The sequence below is a fragment of the Lampetra planeri genome, chromosome 12, assembly GCF_965212315.1.
Source record: "Lampetra planeri chromosome 12, kcLamPlan1.2.h2, whole genome shotgun sequence".
Taxonomy (NCBI): domain Eukaryota; kingdom Metazoa; phylum Chordata; class Hyperoartia; order Petromyzontiformes; family Petromyzontidae; genus Lampetra; species Lampetra planeri.
The window spans coordinates 516,537-532,424 of NC_136118.1; the positions used below are offsets into that span (position 1 = coordinate 516,537).

Here is a 15,888-nt window from a genome sequence, read left to right on the forward strand (position 1 = left end):
ACGGAGGTGATAGGTGGCAGCAGCGACGGTGGGGAGCGCCAGTGATTTGGCGGCGACGGGACCGTGACCTTGCGCCAGCTTACCTGCTTGATGGTGAAGTCGTTGATGAGGTGGTGGTTGTGCTCGTTGAGGCTGCAGTGGAGGCTCACGCAGTCGCTGTTGTACAAGAGGTCCTGTAGGGTGGCCACCCTCTGGATGCCCAGGGAGCGTTCGACCCCGTCGGCGAGGTACGGGTCGTAGAACATCACGCTGAAGCCAAAGGCGCGCGCGCGCAGCGCCACAGCCTGCCCCACGCGGCCTGAGTGCGCAGAGGACAGGCGGCTCAAAAAGGTGTCGCACAGCACAGCACACGTCACCGCCACGCCACCCACCCCGGTATTCAACACCGCTCGCCACGTTTAGCACAGATCAACAGACACTGCAGTACCCATCGCAAAGAAGCGGCACTACACAGCAGACGCAGCTCAATCTGTCACCACACGTTCACTCGCGGCACAACCGGTATCACACACCGGTCACCGCATCACTAGCAAACCAGCACTACCATATTGCGCAACACACAGCTCGCAGCACTACCATACTGCGCAACACACAGCTCGCAGCACAACCGCTGCCGCCGCGCACGCCACGCAGCGAGACACCCGCAGCAGATCCCGGCACTCGCGCGGTGTGCCGCCTGTGAGTTAACACCAACGCACGTCCCTCCAGCGTCGGCACAGCTCTCGTCCAGTGGTTGATTTCGCCCTCCAGTGGAATCAGCGGCTGCTGACAAGCCGCGTGTCGCGGTGACGAGTGCTACGATTGCCTCGGTGCGGGCTGGGGCTCCCCGGCAGAGCGCGCGGTCGATATCACAGACGCCGCATTAATTCCACGGAATCTCTCCCCCGCGCGTTTCCTTTAACCCCAGTGATGCCGGCAGTGGAGACGGAGTCAAGACACGAATGAGAGGAGAAGTAGCGAGTGGAGAATTGGTCAAGTGGTGAGTGAGTGAGTGGATAATAGGTGAGTGGTGAGTGAGAGTGGATAATAGGTGAGTGGTGAGTTAGAGTGGAGAATAGGTGAGTGGTGAGTTAGAGTGGAGAATAGGTGAGTGAGTGGTGAGTGAGTGAGAGGAGAACAGGTGAGTGGTGAGTGAGAGTGGATAATAGGTGAGTGGTGAGTTAGAGTGGAGAATAGGTGAGTGGTGAGTTAGAGTGGAGAATAGGTGAGTGAGTGGTGAGTGAGTGAGTGGATAATAGGTGAGTGGTGAGTGAGAGTGGATAATAGGTGAGTGGTGAGTGAGAGTGGATAATAGGTGAGTGGTGAGTTAGAGTGGAGAATAGGTGAGTGAGTGGTGAGTGAGTGAGAGGAGAACAGGTGAGTGGTGAGTGGAGAACAGGTGAGTGGTGAGTGAGATAGTGGAGAATAGGTGAGTGGTGAGTGAGTGGGGAACAGGTGAGTGGTGAGTGAGAGAACAGGTGAGTGGTGAGTGGAGAACAGGTGAGTGGTGAGTGAGAGGAGAACAGATGAGTGGTGAGTGAGTGGGGAACAGGTGAGTGGTGAGTGGGTGGGGAACAGGTGAGTGGTGAGTGAGTGGAGAACAGGTGAGTGGTGAGTGAGTGGAGAACAGGTGAGTGGTGAATGAGAGTGGGGAACAGGTGAGTGGTGAGAGAGTAGAAAATAGGTGAGTGAGAGAGTGGAGAATAGGTGAGTGGTGACAGCGTGGAGAATAGCTGAGCGGTGAGTAAGTGGAGTTAGTGAGATGGTTTAGGCAAGTGTGTGTGGGTGAGTGTGGAAGGGTCGACGTGAGTGGTAAGAGTGTGGTGGATTATTCTATTCATATTGGAACATTTCACCGAGAAAAAAACATTTGAATTGCAAGGGTGTCCAGTGTGTAGACTGACACGTAGCAAGCATGTAACGACGCATGGTGTGCACGCGTGTTAAGCGGGAGGAGTGCGCGTCAGTGTGCATGAGCGAAGCAGAACGTATTCGTGTTTCTCTTAGTATCGTTATCAGCATTAGTGATTATCAGCGTTACTGGTATCAGCTCTAACGTTATCAGTGGTAGGGTGAAGCAGTATCTGTGATTTCAGTGTATATGAGTGTCACCAGTGGCTATCAGCGCGAAGCAGTTATGTTGTATCAGTCAGGACAAGTGGCCACCAGTGTCAATCACTGTGCATAGGTGAGCAACGGTCTCGGTGTGTATCGGTGAGCTCCGGTCTTGGTGTGTCATGGTGAGCTCCGGTCTCCGGGTGTATCAGTGACCGCCGGTCTTGGTATCGGTGAGCACCGATCTTGACGAGTAGCGGTGAGCATTGGGCTCGGCGAGTAAAGTGGTGAGCATTGGGCTCGGCGAGTAAAGTGGTGTAAACTCACCAAAGCCGATGATGCCAAGCGTCTCCCCGCGGATGCGCGCGGCGCCAGATGCCATCTCGCGCACCTGCTCGACAGACGCGACGCGTGTGCCCTCGCGCAGGTTCTGGTGCAGCCAGGCAGTGCGCCGGTACAGGTTGAGGACGTGCGACAGTGTCGAGTCGGCAGTCTCCTCCACGCACGCTCCCGGCACGATGCTCACCGCGATTCCTGCACGGAGGGGCAAAAGGTCGGCTTGAGTAACGACATCTCCGGACGCCGCCACAAAACCCACCCACCGTGGAATCCTTCGGCTGCCTCGGGGATCTCCGCCCTGGGAAACTCGATCTGGCAAACGACGGCAGACGGCGAGGATAGGTGTCGGTGACGCTCGGTGGCTGCTCGTCACCAGGCGGTGGGGGAGGAAGCCCTCGGTCCTTCCTGCTGGTTCTCAACCGGTGGCCTGTCTTCCGAAACCGCGGTTCCGTTTCATGTAAAGAAATGTATTAGGTTTTTTCGCAGCGGTCCATAGACAAAACACTTCACGCCTCGGCATTCGTGCTGCGTGACAGCGTAAGCAGCTTGTAATAAATTTGCGCGGTGAAGGCGTGAATTCTGGGGGTGTTCTTTTTGCGCCGCGGCTTCTCTCCCTCTCACGGTTTTGTTTTAATAAGAGGGAGAGCGCGGGCGAGACTGCGCGCCCCGTCTACTGCGTGAGTATCCGTGACAGAGGTTGGGAGGGCGGCGTGCGGCGCGCGGAATTAATGACTGTGGCACCCGAGGCTGCGTCGACACCCGCACCCCCCCACTCCCCAACCCCTCCCCTTCTAAACGCTCGCCCACGCTCCACTAGCACAGCACACGAGCACCATTAACCGCTTGGCACAGCGAGCAGACACAGCGCTCCCCCACGAGACTGCTCCACGCAGTGCTGCTCCAAGCGGCACCCCCGCTCACGCAGTTACACAAACGCACTACCACGCACGCAGTTACACACACACACCCTGCACGCAGTTCCACACACACCACGCACGCAGTTCCACACACACACACCACGCAGTTCCACACACACCATGCACGCAGTTACATATGCACACAGTTACACACACATACACACACACACCACACAGTTACACACACACCACCTACGTAGTATCACACACCTCCACAATAAAGGTTTTTGGGTTAGATTGCGCAAGTATATATGTGTTGTAACCTCCACCACCCGACAGAGCCAGTAAGGTTTGTAACGTAAACCACGTGCCAATGAGTTACTACTTCAGCCCACCGATGCTGGTAATTACATCCAGCATCATCGGGCGATTTGCCCGATGATGCGAAAAGTCACTCAAATTCTAAATGTTGCAGATTAAAGTACGGTAGTGTGGATTGAAGTAGTAACTAGTTGGTGCGTTGTTTACATGAGAAACCTTACTGGCTGTGTCGGATGGTGGAGGGTTACGACACATTTATACTTACGCGATTTAACCCAAAAACAACTTGATTATGAATAATATTGGTCACGAAAGCCTATGTGTTGAACACACCTCCATGTAATAACTGCCACACACGCATGCACACTTACACACACCACCATGCACAACTACACGCTCCACCATGCACAACTACACACACCACCATGCACTAATACACACACCACCATGCACTAATACACACACCACCATGCACAACTACACACACCACCATGCACTAATACACACACCACCATGCACAACTACACACACCACCATGCACAACTACACACACCACCATGCACAACTACACACACCACCATGCACAACTACACACACCACCATGCACAACTACACACACCACCATGCACAACTACACACACCACCATGCACAACTACACACACCACCATGCACAACTACACACACCACCATGCACAACTACACACACCACCATGCACAACTACACACACCACCATGCACAACTACACACACCACCATGCACAACAACACACACCACCATGCACAACTACACACACCACCATGCACAACTACACACACCACCATGCACAACTACACACACCACCATGCACAACTACACACACCACCATGCACAACTACACACACCACCATGCACAACTACACACACCACCATGCACACTTACACACCACCATGCACACTTACACACCACCATGCACACTTACACACACCACCATGCACAACTACACACCCCACCATGCACAACTACACACACCACCATGCACAACTACACACACCACCATGCACAACTACACACACCACCATGCACAACTACACACACCACCATGCACAACTACACACACCACCATGCACAACTACACACACCACCATGCACAACTACACACACCACCATGCACAACTACACACACCACCATGCACACTTACACACACCACCATGCACAACTACACACACCACCATGCACAACTACACACACCACCATGCACAAATACACACACCACCATGCACACTTACACACACCACCATGCACAACTACACACACCACCATGCACAACTACACACACCACCATGCACAACTACACACACCACCATGCACAATTACACACACCACCATGCACACTTACACACACCACCATGCACAACTACACACCCCACCATGCACAACTACACACACCACCATGCACAACTACACACACCACCATGCACAACTACACACCCCACCATGCACAATTACACACACCACCATGCACAACTACACACACCACCATGCACAACTACACACACCACCATGCACAACTACACACACCACTATGCACAATTACACACACACCACCATGCACACTTACACGCACCACCATGCACACTTACACGCACCACCATGCACACTTACACGCACCACCATGCACAACTACACACACCACCATGCACAACTACACACACCACCATGCACAACTACACACACCACCATGCACAACTACACACACCACCATGCACAACTACACGCACCACCATGCACAATTACACGCACCACCATGCACACTTACACGCACCACCATGCACAACTACACGCACCACCATGCACAACTACACACACCACCATGAACAATTACACACACCACCATTCACAACTACACACACCACCATGCACAACTACACACACCACCATGCACAACTACACACACCACCATGCACAACTACACACACCACCATGCACAACTACACACTCCACCATGCACAACTACACACTCCACCATGCACTAATACACACACCACCATGCACAACTACACACACCACCATGCACAACTACACACACCACCATGCACAACTACACACACCACCATGCACAACTACACACACCACCATGCACAACTACACACACCACCATGCACACTTACACACACCACCATGCACACTTACACACCCCACCATGCACAACTACACACACCACCATGCACAACTACACACACCACCATGCACAACTACACACACCACCATGCACAACTACACACACCACCATGCACAACTACACACACCACCATGCACACTTACACACACCACCATGCACAACTACACACACCACCATGCACAACTACACACACCACCATGCACAACTACACACACCACCATGCACAACTACACACACCACCATGCACAAATACACACACCACCATGCACAACTACACACACCACCATGCACAACTACACACACCACCATGCACAACTACACACACCACCATGCACAACTACACACACCACCATGCACAATTACACACACCACCATGCACACTTACACACACCACCATGCACACTTACACACACCACCATGCACAACTACACACACCACCATGCACAACTACACACACCACCATGCACAACTACACACACCACCATGCACAACTACACACACCACCATGCACAACTACACACACCACCATGCACAACTACACACACCACCATGCACAACTACACACACCACCATGCACACTTACACACACCACCATGCACAACTACACACACCACCATGCACAACTACACACACCACCATGCACAATTACACGCACCACCATGCACACTTACACGCACCACCATGAACAACTACACACACCACCATGCACAACTACACACACCACCATTCACAACTACACACACCACCATGCACAACTACACACTCCACCATGCACAACTACACACTCCACCATGCACTAATACACACACCACCATGCACAACTACACACACCACCATGCACAACTACACACACCACCATGCACAATTACACACACCACCATGCACAACTACACACACCACCATGCACAACTACACACACCACCATGCACAACTACACACACCACCATGCACACTTACACACACCACCATGCACAATTACACACACCACCATGCACAACTACACACACCACCATGCACAACTACACACACCACCATGCACAATTACACACACCACCATGCACTAATACACACACCACCATGCACACTTACACACACCACCATGCACAACTACACACACCACCATGCACAACTACACACACCACCATGCACAAATACACACCACCATGCACACTTACACACACCACCATGCACACTTACACACACCACCATGCACAAATACACACACCACCATGCAAGCAATTACACAAGCACAGCACACGAGGGGGTGGGTGGCCAGCAACACGCCCGGCCACCTTTGTCTCCCTAATGTAAATGTTTACACTCTACACTAGGTACTCCTTTTAAAGCAGTCGACCTAGGGGTGGCCCAGGTCCGGTTCAGTTACCGTATTTTCCCTGCATATAACCCGCGGGGTAGACCACTTTTTACAAACAAAACAAGACCCTGCGGGGCATATGGAGGTGCGGGCTATCCCAAAAATATTTTACACGTGTGACATGTCATAACTCGTTTAATGTTTTCATGGGAGGACTATCCCCTATGCAACACTTACCTTTGACTAAAGCACTGCTGAATAAACCACTCACACTAAAATTGCACATGTTATCACGTTTTAAATGATTCGAATTGTTTGTACAATGAAACGACAATGTTTGAAGTGGGCGCAATTTGTTTAGCGTAATACTTTCAGTGGCTATAGGGGGGTGCGAAAGTTTCAGCTGAGGCTATAGATTGCACAATGGGAAGGGCCTTAACAAGCATTTACCAGACGCGGAATCATAATTGCTGAGTCCCTTCGGCCGCGACCATGAGCTTTGTTTCACACTTCCAATGGCTTTGTTGCCAGGAGGCAATGGCGTTACCGTAGTGCCGCTATTATCTGCGCAGCGCGCAATCTACCAGTGCTAAAACTGTACAGGGGTAACTACCGGTCCAGTAGCTGTAATATGATGAGGTCGCATGCTGGTAAGCCTAACAGTACGCTTACTTACTTATATACCAGTTGTGTGTTACTTATTTATCGGATATTTATTTTTGTTACTTATTTACTGTTTTAAGTTCACTCGTTTCCAGTTAGTTTGATTTCTTTGTGCACGTTATGATTTTAATCTTAACAATTGATAGTGGAATGTATTACAAATGTAAACTTTATATTAATATGATGAATTAAGCTGCGGTAACGACGTTAAAGTTTTGAATGCATGCGGGGTATATGGAGGTGCGGGCTATCTGAAATTTGTTTTACACAAAACGCTATTTTTGCGGGGTATATGCGTCTGCGGGTTATACAGTATCGTTACCGGTGTTGGCCGTGAGCTGGATTCGAATCTGGGTCACTGGGCTTGGAGCACATTGCGCTAACCCATATACTACCGTCTCCCACAGGCACACACGCAGTTAGGCACACACGCAGTTACACACACGCAGTTACACACACAACACATGCATTAACATCCATACATACCTTGACATAACACACACAACACCATGCACGCAGTTATACATCACCACCACGGCATATGCAACCACGGCACAAAGACAAAGATCCCCCATATAGCCCTAGAATGTTGGGGGCAAGTGCTGTTAGCGAGCACCTATGAAGACCGGCAAGGAACACGAGGGGGTGGGTGGCCAGCACCACGCACGACCGCCTTTATCTCCCCTGTGGCGATGTCTTTACACACCGCACCAGGTACTCGTTTGAGGCAGAGTCGACCTAGGCGAGGCCCAGGACTGGTTCAGATAATCGTCGCTGGTGTTGGCCGTAAGTGGGAATCGAACTCACACGGGTCGCCAGGTTCATAGCGCAGTGCGCCAACCGCTACTCTACCGCTCTGCATGTGTTACACACAGTAACACATACACAGCACCACCCCCCAGCACGATGCCGCACAAAACCAGTCACACACACCACAATAGTACAACACAGAACTAAGCCACTCCACCCTAACATAACAATGTACACACCACCACAGCAGCACAGCAACAACACAATGACGCAACGTACAGAAAAAGACCACAACAGCAACACGTTATACAGAACCAGTCAAACACAGCAGCAGCAAAAACCACACGCACAACAGCGACACGCTAGCCACACAAACCACCAAACACATCACAGAAAAGCAGACCAATACACACAAACACTGACACGCGAAACAAGACACACACTGGCCCCTTGGGTGTGGTGCACTCCTCCGCCTCCTTCATCGAGCGTCAACGAGACCCCAGTGGCCCGGCGGGGCGTGTGGCGGCGGTGGCGGCGGCGGCGCGGGTGATTAACCACACGCGCTCCGCCCCGATAAAAACCACGTCCGGAATCGTCCCTGCGGGTGAAGGGAGTGGGGGTCGTTGTGGGAGGGGGGTCTGGGGGAGGGGAAGCGGGGCGGGGTGAAGAGGCTCGCGGGCCCCGCGGGCTAGGGTCCCGCGCGGTGGAGGAGGCAGCGGTGGGGTTAAGAGCGAGCGGAGACTAATGAACCCAACAGAACGGGACGTGCGACGCGTGAACACCCACGGCACTGGACGACTGCCAACCCCGCTGTGCCGCCAGTTCCCCCTGTCTGCATTCACGCAGAAGCTGCGATTTTTAAAAGTGGTGTCCATCTCACTACTGCTGTGGTTCAGGGGCAAACAGCCACGCTGCGGAAGTTGGGGGGGTGTTCCACTTGTGTACGGTTCCCAGCGGCTGTTGGTTAGATAACAGATACCCGGGACTTGCTAATGCCATCATCAGAGTTGCCACGATGTATGCAGTACTGACAAACCCGATTTGACCCATGTTTAACTTGACCATGGCCCCAAAAATGTTGTGGGCATCTCTTAGCCACGTCTCAACATATTGCAGGTGTGGGTAGCAGGTGCGAAACTCAAAGTGGCCGTGCTCTTGGCGTCACGGACTAAATTCACCCCACCGTTGGTCCACTTCACAATCAACTATCAACATTTGGTGCGCCTAGTTCGATTTCCCGATCATGACTTCTGAACAGCGGCGAGGGATGTCTGAACCGGTCTTGTTTTAACCAAACAGCATTGACTAGCGTGAAGTATGGTCAATAAGGCGTGGGGAGGCCTTCATCTCTCAATGGATTGGCAAAGGGCCTTTGTTATTATTTTAATATACGGTAAAAAATAAACAAAGCATTAATTTTCTTTAGACGTGGAACAGAACAGAACCCTTCCGTAAAGCCTTCAGGACTTCTGAGGAAAATGTGGTTAGCAAGCAGCGATTAAGACCGACTCAACACAATCCCCGCACGCGTGCTGCACGGGTATACCCCAAGGGGAGGTGCGTGTGGGAAATTAGATGGGAATCCTCCCACAGGCCAAACTGTCAAAGGTCGCCAACATGCCACCGAATGAGTGGCTGCATCTGTGTCCACGTTGTGTAAACTGTGAGCTACGTGCACGAACGCCGACACGCACGGGGGTGCTTGTGAAGGACCAGATTTCCGGGGGCGAGGCCAGAGGACGGGCGGGCGAGGTGCGACGACCGATGGTGAGACGGGGCGCACGCTGGCACGCGGCACCACACACCCCGCTCTAGAGACCATTCCCCCACCACGCGATTATAACCAGCGAGCAGACAGGGGTCACCCCGGGGTCATGGCTACCCTTGCTCTGCTACCCGCAAGGCACGGCCTGCAACAGCCTTCACTCCTCCTCCACCCTGCCTGAACCATCCACCCCTTCTCATACCAATGGCTCATGACTTACCTCGTCGACATCTCACAAAAGACCGACAAAGCTTTACAACTCCATACAGACCACAAACGCCCTACGCACGTCACGAATCCCACACACACACCGCATATATACTTCACAACTCACACACTGAGTGCACTGCATCTGATGTGCAAATCTCGAATAAAAAATGACGCACCCCACTGACAACTCAAGTCCCCGAAACGCACTCCTCATACACCCACACACCCGTTACACACACCTCACGTAACCTCACCACACATCACACACATCACACACCCTATATATACACACATACAACACCCATTGATGCCTTGCATTGAGACAAACACCAATGATGTCTCCAAGGCAGCGGTTGGGGGGAGAGTGGGTGGGGGGAGCTGAGCCTCCATCCCGAGTTTCCACCGCCTGAACCAAAGAACACACTCAGCAGCCATGACCAAATAGCGATTACAATCTCAACGGTGAGAAAAAAAACAAAATCTCCAGCACAACAGCAGCACCGCCAACGTGGCGGTGGACGAGTTAAAAAAAGATGCAGCGGGAGGCCGGGTGTTTGCACGTGCGTCCGTTTGGTTAAAAAAAACTGCTCCCTGCCTCCCCCCCCACGTGCGCCGAGATTAATTTCCAACATCTTGTTAGCGCTCGCGCGTGCACCGGGACCCACTGGATTGCCGCCATTACTCAATTAGAGCAGCAGAAACAACGCGCGGGAGGGCGATCAATAAGCGGCGCTTCAACGGCCTCGCGCCGCAGGTGCTCCCGGGGGTCTCAGGGACCCGGGAATTCGGGGAGACCCGACTGCTCCGCTGGAGGCCCTGTGGGGGGGGTCAACCTGCGCCGTTTTGGAAAGCTGCGAGCAAGGTTTGAATGGCCGCTTTGAACGAGTGGCTGTGAAGTGGTGCGTTGTGCAATCCTTGTGTTGTGCCGACCAAAAACACAGGAAGTCGCTCTCCCTCCACGCGGAGACTGTGCTCTCAGTCGTCACACGTGGGAGCATTTAACTCTAGGCCAGGGCTCACGCATGAGTGTAATGACACGTGTGTGGTGTGTGCTTGCGTGTGGGCACGTATTGACAAGTACGTGTGTATAGCTATATAATCCAAATCCGAGAGCGCGACGGGTGGCTGCTTCGGAATTGAGTTTTCACGTCGACAGTGACAGGGTCGGGGGCCTGAGCCCCTTACGCCACAACCCTCCTGGGCCTCCAGTGGATCGGCTGCCAAGAGCCCAGATGCTCCAGCCCAGCTCGGTCCATCCCCCACCCCCACACCCACCACTAGGCTTCCCACGACCCCCCCTGCCCTTGCCTCCCTGCCGACACTCTCAAACCCCCCCTACGCCCCCATCCGCTGCCATGGACTTTCACTCACCCACCCTCCCTCTCGTCTAGCCGCCAGCTATTGCCCTCCTCCCACTCCTCCTCCCCCACCCCTCACGTGCCCCCACCCACTGCCGAGCGACTGCATAAGCTGCCTAATGGGCTCTGGGTTCTGCACAATCTCCGCCATCTGGCGGCACAGCCTCATTACCACCGGGCAGTGCCCTCTGAGTCCCCACAGTACGGAGCAACCACGCAACGACAAGGCACAACCACATGGCTTAGCCACGCAACCGCATGGTACAACCATGTGGCACAATCACGCAACCATATGGGACAAACAAGCGGCACAACCAGGCAACCACACGGAACAACCAAGCAACCACACGGAACAACCAGGCAACCACACAGCACAACCAGGCAACACAACCACGTGACAACATGGTACAACCACGCGACAACATGGCACATGGTACAACCAGGCGACACAACTGCACAACCAAACGGCCAATCACAAAAACACCATCACAAACCACACAACCACAATCACAACCATACAATGAAAAAAAGACAGCCAACAACACAACCAACCACGCAATCAACATGACCAACCACAAACTGCTCAACCACAAAATGTCCATTGCAACCAAGTACACACCAATCAAAAATCAACCACACAACAACGCACACAATCAAGCACTGGTGAAACGTACAACCAAACACATACCAACCATACAATCAACCAAACACTAACCACACACCAATCATATAACCAACTGCACACCAGGCACAAACACACCACACATTCACCAAAACCACCACCAAATCACACGCTCAACCAACCACGACACTCGCCTGCTGTTGAAAAACCTCTCCCCCCGTGTGCATTATGGAGACATTTTAAAACCCCTCCCCTAACCGAGGGCAGCGCGATGCCCGGTGGGCTCCCCTGAGTCGCGCGCGAGTGTTGTTTTGAAGTCATGAGCAGCTCCTGACTCGGGAGAACAATCCCGGCGAGGTCTTAAAACTCAGAAACGTGCACAGACACGAGACCGACGCCGCAGGCAGGGGACAACGACAACAGGAGGGGGGGTAAGGTAGCGCGCGCGACCGAGCGGTGCGGGTTCCGATTTGGCTTTCCCTCTGGGTGGATGGAAAAACAAAGTGCGGGAGGGGAAGGGGCCCGTGGGCACGCGGTTTAAGCGCGCGTGGCCACTGCGACGTGAGTGACATCCTAAGGGCTGCAAGGGGGAAAGTAAATAAATGAGGAAGCGCTGCAGTCACCGTCAAAAACTTAATACTGGACTGGGGAACACTGCTCAGGCACCATGGACCACAGCTCGTAAATGAAAGATTTCATCGGATATATCCTGCAACGGTGTGCACTGCGCGATTTGTGTGTTGTGTGATGTGCTCTGTGCGAGGCGACGTGTGCATTCAGGGATGTGCTGTGCGTGTTGTGTGTGATGTGATGCATGTGTTGTGTGACGGTGCTATGTGCTGTGCGTGTTGTGATGAGTTGTGTGTTGTATGCTGTGTGTGTTGTGTGATGTGTTCTGTGCGAGGCGACGTGTGCATTCGGTGATGTGCTGTGCGTGTTGTAATGCATGTGGTGTGACGGTGCTATGTGCTGTGCGTGTTGTGATGAGTTGTGTGTTGTATGCTGTGTGCATTGTGTGATGTGCGGTGTGATGTGTGTTGTGTGGTGCGTGCTGTGTTATGTGCTGTGTATCTTGTTTTGTGATATCCCACATGTGTTGTGCAGTGTTTGTTGTGCGTTGGTGGAGCAGTAGTGTAGTGGTTAGCGTACTGCGCTACGAACCCAGCGACTCGAGTTCGATTCCCACTCACAGCCAACACCAGTGGTGAAATATCTGAACTAGTTATGGGCCCCCCCTATGTTGAGACAGCCTCAAATGGGTGCCTAGTGCGGCATGTAAACATCACCACTGGGGAGACAAAGGCGGTCAGGCGTGGTGTTGGCCACCCACCCCTTCATGTGCCTTTCTGGCTTTCATAGGTGCTCGCTAACAGCACTTGCCCCAACAGTCTGTTAAGGTTACAGGGGGAATCTTTGCCTTTGTTGTGCGTTGTGTTGTTTGGCAACTGCACTGTGCGCTGTCATCGTTTGTGGCGTCGGACGCACAATGCATCCGCTGTCCCTGGGGCTCGTGTTAGATGCTGGGCCCCATTTGCTTCGTCCTGGATTGCGCAGCGGTACTGCCCCTCTCACTCTCCTCCCTTGTTGCCCTGCTTAACCTCAACAACCCCACCATTCTACACAAATCCTAGTTTTTCATTTTTGTAAAGCATCTAGAAATGCAATTGCCCTTCAGACGCTTTATGCATTTTAATTGTTCATGTTGTTGAATCGCTGTGCGAGGATGCGTTGCTGTTACCGAGCTCTGCGGCCGATTTAACGTCCACGTTGTCATAGCCGCTGCCGATCCTCACAATGATCCGCAGAGCCTTGAACTTCTCAAGGTCCTCGCGTGTCAGCGTGATGGTGTGATACATCAGCGCCGCCACCGCCTCGTTCAACACCTACACAGGGACCATAGTCGGGTCAGCACAAATGGAGGGACTCGCCCGCTTGCACCGCACCATCCATCACTGCCATCTCCCCCCCTCCCACCCCAGTTTCACAAACTCCTATACCTCTGACACTTTCACACATCAAGACCTCAGAGCAACCACTGCTGATAACGGCAAGCAAGAACACGGAACTCATAGTAGCAGCGTGTCAAGCGACAGAGAATTGGACTCCCACACTGACACATGCTGATATAAACGCGAGCGCGCGCACTTGAAGGGCCTTACGAGGCAGCCGGGGGCAGGCACATTAGCAGGCCTCGTTAGTGGGCACCGCACCTTCTCGTGGATCTCCTGCGTTGACTGGGCGTCACAGAACGCCACGGTGGCCACGTCCTTGAGGATGGGCATCTCCACCGTACAGTCACGGCCATCGAGCAGCGCCACCAGTGGCCGCGGATGCATCGGGCCGTTGATGATCGGAGGCCGGATACCTGCGACACGCGCAGATGTAGGTCACTCAGGTTAACGGCGGAGGTCAGTAAACATTACCACACACACGCACGGGGACTCAAGCACACACACGCGTGCGCACACACAAGCGCGCTCACACAAGCGCAAACACACATTCACACACACGCTCAAATACACATACAAAGACAAACATCCCCATGACAGACTACATCAGATGTCAAGGAAAGTGCTGCTAGCTGGCAATCTATTAAAGTTGGCACGGTGCTCCAAGGGATGGAGGGCTGTCAAGCCTGGCCACCTTTGTCTCTCCAGTGCTGTTTACACACTGCACAAGGCCAAATCAACACACAAACACTTGCTCACACGTATACACATATCACTCTCACACACACTTTAAAAAACCTATTTTTTATTTTACCAGGTAAGGCCAAATGAGCAATATAGCTCTTTTTCAGAAGCGACCTGGCCACAAATAATAGCCAAATGAAGTGGCTTATCACGTAGAAATTTCGAGCAGCCAAATGTTTCTAAACGTGGAGGGAAAAACCGGAGAACCGGGAGAAGATCCACGCGACCATAAATACAATCGTCAGGGTTAGGATCGAACCTACGACCTCCTGCATACCAGGCGAGGTAGTTAACACATCTCGACACCGCGATGCCCCTATACGCACACCCCTCCATAACCACAGCTTAAAACACTATAAAAATAATTCTATTTATGTAGTGTCAAAATAAAATCACACACACACAAGCAGAATCCGGGACTGACTGCAGACGAAGACGTGCTATGATATATACGGAGCCGATGAGAGAGTGAGTGAGGGGCTGTTCGATTCCACCGGGAGGGTGGGAGAGATGGGGGAATAGGAAGTAAAAAGCGTTCACACAGGCCAATCGTTTGATGTGCACATGTTACGCACTGGGTGCCACCGCCACCCTTCCTGCCCACGCCGATCACACACACACCACGCGCACCCCGTACCTACCACACACACATGAGCGCCGTACCTACCACAGACTCCGTACTTACTGCACACATGAGCCCCACACGCTGGCCACACATGTATCATGTCCTAACCCGCTAAGCAGATGTGCAAGCACCTATTCGGACACCCATAATGCCATGCACGCACGATGAGTGCCG

The 15,888-nt window shown here is 52.8% G+C and overlaps 1 protein-coding gene across 5 annotated transcripts in view; it reads right to left on the reverse strand.

The window, feature by feature from the left end:
- The window catches only part of LOC144721471 (C-terminal-binding protein 1-like), a 48,659-nt gene that overhangs the window by 4,351 nt on the left and 28,420 nt on the right, over window positions 1-15,888 (reverse strand). For all 5 annotated transcript variants that reach the window (XM_078599099.1, XM_078599100.1, XM_078599102.1 and 2 more), the window contains 4 exons: window positions 14,607-14,761; window positions 14,135-14,279; window positions 2,362-2,568; window positions 84-298 (listed from right to left, as the gene is read on the reverse strand). In XM_078599099.1, coding sequence (XP_078455225.1) covers window positions 84-298; window positions 2,362-2,568; window positions 14,135-14,279; window positions 14,607-14,761 — 722 coding nt within the window. The remainder of the gene's footprint in view (window positions 1-83; window positions 299-2,361; window positions 2,569-14,134; window positions 14,280-14,606; window positions 14,762-15,888) is intronic.